At 34.8% G+C, this 6,460-nt stretch overlaps 1 protein-coding gene across 1 annotated transcript; it reads right to left on the reverse strand.

Annotated features, from left to right (window-relative positions):
* Positions 1-1,076: 1,076 nt before the first annotated feature.
* LOC144837842 (univin-like) lies at positions 1,077-4,549 on the reverse strand. The gene is made up of 2 exons (XM_078693120.1): positions 3,769-4,549; positions 1,077-2,924 (listed from the first exon to the last, which is right to left on the reverse strand). The coding sequence occupies exons 1-2, from the start codon at positions 4,067-4,069 to the stop codon at positions 2,107-2,109; spliced, it is 1,119 nt and encodes a 372-aa protein (XP_078549246.1). The 5' UTR covers positions 4,070-4,549; the 3' UTR covers positions 1,077-2,106.
* Between the last annotated feature and the right edge of the window lie 1,911 nt (positions 4,550-6,460).

The raw sequence follows: 6,460 nt of genomic DNA on the forward strand, positions 1-6,460 counted from the left end.
TTGATAGCTCGCTAGGTTGCTACCGGTTCATGCCCGTTTTTAACTTTAAAGTTTGATGTATGAGTTGATGACGTCAGTAGTCTGGTTCACTGCAGTATGTAAAAAAATGAAATGAGAGGTCAGTGTGACCAATTGTGTCGGAGGTTCGTTGATGTTGTAGATAACGATGATGATAATGATTATGATGCTGATGAAAATAGTGGTAACGATGATTGATGACGATTGTCACGTGGGTGCTGATGACGAGCAGGATGAAGGAAGTTAAATGAGGAAGATGACGAAAATAGATGAAAATGCTGATAGAGAACGATTGTGTTGACGATGATAAAACGTAGTTCCCACTATAGGATACACCGTTACCCTCAAAGCTTGGTTGCCGCAATGACGTAATGCCGTACACACAATAATGCAGGCAATTTGACCAATCCGAAGCGAATGACTATCCGAAATGCTGCTGATTGGTTAAATTGCCTGCATTGCGTGTACGTACACCTTTGCATCCTTTGAGTGTAACCAAGAGTAACTGCGACGACGATTGATCTGTTGATTCAAATCCTATTTGAGCCCTTAAAGCTACACTATCAAATTGGTTTGACCCTTTTAGACTAAAACAAAGAAATTGTGCTGTGATTCCTGAACACAGGGTTGTTATTATGAAATAAAATAATTGTTTACAAAATTGGCGGGAAAAAAACCAAAGAAATTGTATACGAAAGTTCACTCAAGCATTTTATTTAAATAATTATTTTCTCCATATAAAAATGTTTACATTTTGTTAGCAAACGCGATTTCCTTAATTATTAATTAGATTAATTAATGATCATTATGACGTCACTTGTATCGAACACATACCAAATACATCAAACAAATAACATTCACTTGTTATCATGCACCGTACCAAGTTATACTTCTGGTTGGAGATACACACGTACTGTCGTGTTTTATGCAAACTTATCGGTTCTAAAAGATAAACATAAACAATATATTTAAATAAAAAAATCAGTATTGGTCCAAAACGTAGGACATACTTTCTAGCGTCAATAATACCGTACAATAAATAATTTCTCATTCGGTACTGTACTAAATACGTAAGCGCAACGCAAATGAGTTGACCAATCACGACACGATGGCTTATCCTAATTGTGTTCGCTTGTGATTGGTCAATTCATTTGCGAGAGAACTAAGCTTTAGCGCGCTAAATACGCAGGCGTATCCACGCTCTGACCCTTACGTCACGCAAAACCACGAATCCTAATTTGGTCCAAAAACATTCAACGCTACCCCCGGCCCTTTATTGTACGAATAATATATTGCACATCACTCACACAAGGTGAGGAACAAAGAAACAATTAAATTGGCGATGTTCCGTTAATTAAGTCATGAATGTGATATTGAATAATATTGAATGGTCGACTAGACAAGAAAATGAGCCTATAGAAATAACAGAATGCACTAAGTGTGCTTAATACTAAAAAGTCGATTATAAAGTACAAGGCCTCAGGTAACAGTGAACTGTACATTCAATCTTTTACATGTTAAAGAAACTCTTTTGCTATGCCTGTAGGATTAACATTGGATTATTACTCAGTCGGTACTATTCTGCAATATTGCTGTCTAAATTGGTTTGATTTGTGCTATTTAGGATTAAATATGTCTGGAGGTAACATCCGATGTTACGAGAGAATATAGTGTGCTGTTCATTTGGTCAGAATCAAACCCTGCTATTGCATGATATGTTTTTAGTACCTTTTTTTCTATACAAGCCGTTCTGTCCTTTATTTTACCGTGGTTTCGCTTTATTCCATGTTGCCATTCTATTTATTGTTTTCCTTCTTACGTCACCCGCCCCCCTCCCCTCACTTATCTATTTGTTCAAATACTATAATAATTCTGATTTGACCACAATGGAATGCAGTATTTATATATTCTCAACAAGTCCCATCATACGTTGTTTGCAACGAGTAAACAATAGTATCAAGTAAGCTACCTATTTTTAGCAATTTTAGCGTGTTTTTGCGTTTATTATACCGTTATATTTGTGTATTTAATTTGACTAAAATAAACATATCATCTGGAGAACTGTGTAAACAGTACATGTTGGAATGTCTACCTAAATCCGCAGTCTTGTACCACCATATCCTCGTACTGGCGAAGAACAACATTGTCATTTGTATCAAAATACAACATCGAAATCGGTGATAAGTTTGTCGGTGTACAACAGACGGGAGGTGCGGCCGATTTGTCTAATGACACGACCAGAGTCTGCATTATAGCGTGGTTTGTTGTGTTAAGTCTTTCGTTCATTGGGAAGGGGCATTCCCCAGCACAATAATACGCTTGATACGTCATCGGTGCGATAATCCAATCATCCCATCCTACGTCTTTGAAATTCACGAGTAGTCGATTTCTTTTACAGATGTTAGGATTGTTGTTGTGGACGTCTGCGGGTTCTGCGTCACGCCGGATCCGACTCTTGCACTGGCTATGGTCTATTGACACGACGATTAGCGACGTTTGACTAGAGAGCAGATCCCGTTCGCTTTCTAACGAATTACCGCTAAATTGAAAAGCAACGTATAGTTGAAGATTCTTCATCGATTGCGAGCGAAATTTCTCGACAAGGTCTAGAATATCAATGACTGCGTATTCGTCAAATTCGGATGTAAAGTTATGCAACGAATGAAACTCTAAAATTGGTTGATCGTCAAGAAGATTGTTTTCATTAAATTTATTTCGTTTAAGTAATTGGTAAAGAGAAACTTGAACTGCCGTGTGTCTATTGTTTGCCTCATCTCGGTTCTCAAAAATTCCGAAATTGATTTCAGCTTTTGTTATACTTTCGGTCTCTGGGATTGTTGACAGGTTGAAGGAAAGTAACTGATGGTAACGGCCACTTCCGGTGCTTGATTTACGCATGCTCAGACCTGTCAATAAAATGATGATAATACACTATATTAATTAATAAAAATATAAGTTAATAATTAGTATTACTATGTCTACATACTTTATATCTTTATTCACTTTATTGCAAAGGTCTGAATTGATAGACCAACGCGTACGGTATGCGTATAGCGCGCAATAAATGACGGCCATCAGAAGCAAAAGGTACAAAATAATAAGGTGATTTTTTTGATTTATTTTCTTAAATGTCAAATATCAGTATCAGCAACGTATGCTTACTATAGATCTTTATAATTTATTACGGTATTACATTGGGTTTATAGGCAGTTACGCAGAAGCCGTGGTGGTCGAAAATTTTCTGTAAAATGGCTGGGCACTAAAGAATGATTGTTTTCAAGCCATTACAATGATATACAACCATCTCACTGCGAGATATTTACATACAAACACGTAGAAATTATATAAAAATTAGTTAAAATACTTTCGCTGGTATTTAGGTTTTATCACCCGTACTGCAACAAGTAGTCTGTCAACTACCATTATTCATTGCGATCCAAGTTATTTCACAAAAAAATATTAATATAAAGAAAAGGTATCCGCCTTTTAAAGTCTATGTTACTTTACATCGTCTAAAGCGAGTATAGATAGGTGAATAATTGTGTTATCCACTTGCTCCTATACCAAAACTAGTCGTTTTTCGTTCAACGAAATATACTGTAGGTAGAAACTATAGTCGTTTTTCGTTCAATCGTGACCTAGTAGTCTAGTACATCTATACAAGTACATTTGTCGTTCCTTACCATGGAAGACTATTTTGTGTGTACGTATCGGCTATGAGGTATCTTTTCTAATGTATAGTCGACATACCTGTATTTTGCAAACTTCTAACTGTGTTGCCCGGAATATCATTGTCATCGAATCCACATCTGCTACTAGTCGTGAAGATGTTGTGTTGGTGCTGTTCTTCTATTCTTCTGTACATATCAATCATATAGCGAGGAGCCGTAGCGTTTACCCCAATCTTTGGTTTCTGTGTCAAACCAAAGAAGCGAAGGATTCGACTTTCCATGCTATTGTCCCAATTATTTGTCTCTCCATCAACAACTTCCAATAAAAAAACAATGAAGATTAACACCAACCATTGTACAGCAGGTAAACAAACCCTCATTTTGTCAGTTGTCAGTAAATCACCGTCAAGTGAGTGAGCTACACCACCCTCGGGGTAAAACTTGGCGCCACAAATTTACTTTTCTCCTCCACGCGGGACAACTTGCAAAGCTTTGCTTTAAAACTGCTTTTCAAAGTTTATGTGACGTTTTCGAATGAATAAACCACTTACATCTGCGCCCTGTATGTTGTCATGCGACTTAGCAATAGTTTGAACGCAAATAAATAGCTTACTTCGTGGTGGGTCAGTATGTTAATGCCAGATGAACTTTCAGTCGGAAATGCTTTTTTTACTCCTGTCTGAAAGATGTTGAGATCGTCTGTCTAGTCGCAATAATTGGACCCCCTGATTGGCTGACTCATCATGCTACTCATCTGTATCGGCCAATTACAGAACGATTATTACAGTATTGTCTGATATGTTCATCCCCTTTGTAAAAATTTGTAAAAAATGTGTGTATCCTATAAAACAAAACGTTAATTCTGCACACGCTATATATTACATGGATTAGTATAGTATAACAGGGATTTTTTTATTTTTTTTATTTTTTTACATAAATGGTTACTATACGTCTATAAGATACTTATAACGCAATATATGCACATATATAGCAATATTATTGCATAATAACAGTATTTTAAAAAGTGCGTATTTTGCCCATTTTTCGAAAAAATCCATGTAGGCCTATATAGTACAGGGATTTTTTTTTATAAAAATGACCAAAACATCGACTTTTCCAAATACGTTTGACTACATAGCGTGATTCTACTCATGGTCGAAATCCCTGTACTATAGTGCAGGGATTTTTTCGAAAAACTGGATTTAAGCAAAATAGTGAGGATCTACTTTGAAAAGAATATTTTTTTATAAAAAAATTGACAAAATATCGACTTCAATTATTATGCGGTAATATTGCCATGTGTATATAGTGTGTATCATCATAGTAATTTAACTAGTTATGTCAGGGTCAAAGTTTAACATTTCTCTGAACACATGATGTCATTCTGCGCATGTCACAGAAAAAATAATCAGTTATGTCAGAAATACAAATATATATAAATCTGATAATATTATCTTGCGTTATGTCAAAAAATAAAAAGGGTCGAAATTTGACCATGTTTTTAAAAATAAAATCCCTTACTATAGGCAGGCCTACAGTTTTTTTAAATGATCACAATATCGATTTTTCAAACTGTATTGATCAGGAAATAACATGCACGGCATGTAAAAAAATAAATTGGTCGAACAACTATACTTTTTAGTACACTTCGAAATTAGTTACTATCTACTAATTGTAATAATAGAGGTACACAAGCAGCAGCTGTTAAAGGGACATAGTATACTTGTACAATTATTACGGAAGATGTATTACAAGTACATTGGTGCCTTCAATAAACCATAGATAAACTATCATTAGATTATATTGGTTAATACATTGATAAGGATAGCGCGTATGGCACCGGTGTACACACATCCTTGTCTAGCGCGTGGATCATTTGATAATCTGCAACTGAAAGATTTCCCATAGAGCACATTATTGACAATAATCTTATTGCACCAATGCCGATATTGTGTTAATCGTGTAAACATGGAGAATGCTCAATCTTTAGCTCTGTGTCTAAACCATGGCTGTTTTACTTTTGTCGTTTTGTTTTAGCTTTTTCTTTATTTTATTTTTACAATTACGATGTAAAGGCATTATGTTACCATGTAATATAGATAATGTAAATGAAAGTACTGTTAAAATTTGTCAATTAGCAGATGACACCGTCTTATTTACACAAGACGAGACTAGTTTAAAACACTTTTTGAAAGAAATAGAGGTTTTTTGTAATATATCTGGATTAAAATTAAATAAAGAAAAAACTAAAGGAATGTGGATTGGTTCCAGCAAAAATAATGAAACAGCACCTTTTAATCTAACATGGACGAAGAATCCAGTTAAATTTTTAGGGATATATGTCGGCTACAATAAAAGAGTGTGCGAAGAAAAGAACTGGAATGAAAAAATCACTAAACTTGATCAGATATTGCAATTATGGCAAAAAAGAAACCTCTCTTTTTTTGGAAAAATAATTATTATAAAAACATTTGCAATTTCCAAACTTGTATATAATGCTAGTGTCATAAATGTGCCTAAATATGTATTCCCAAAAGTAGAAAAGGTATTATATAGATTTTTGTGGGGTAAAAAAAGAGAAAAAATAAAAAGAAAAACCCTTATAAATTCAATACTAGAAGGTGGTCTAAATATGGTACATCTTAGCACAATGGTTAGTTCGTTAAAACTTAGTTGGGTTAAGAGATTGTTAAGCCCTGACCCAGGTAAATGGAAATATTTACCAAAACATTATATGTATCCATTTAATTATACTGTCAATATTAGTGAGC

The sequence above is a fragment of the Antedon bifida genome, chromosome 3 (assembly GCF_963402885.1).
Source record: "Antedon bifida chromosome 3, ecAntBifi1.1, whole genome shotgun sequence".
NCBI classification, from domain to species: Eukaryota; Metazoa; Echinodermata; class Crinoidea; order Comatulida; family Antedonidae; genus Antedon; species Antedon bifida.

Excerpts from the sequence above, each read along its gene's own strand:
- LOC144837842 (XM_078693120.1), bottom strand. The coding sequence starts at position 4,069 with ATGAGGGTTTGTTTACCTGCTGTACAATGGTTGGTGTTAATCTTCATT. Across the intron at positions 2,925-3,768 it reads TAGAAGTTTGCAAAATACAG|GTCTGAGCATGCGTAAATCA; the intron begins GTATGTCGACTA and ends TTTTATTGACAG.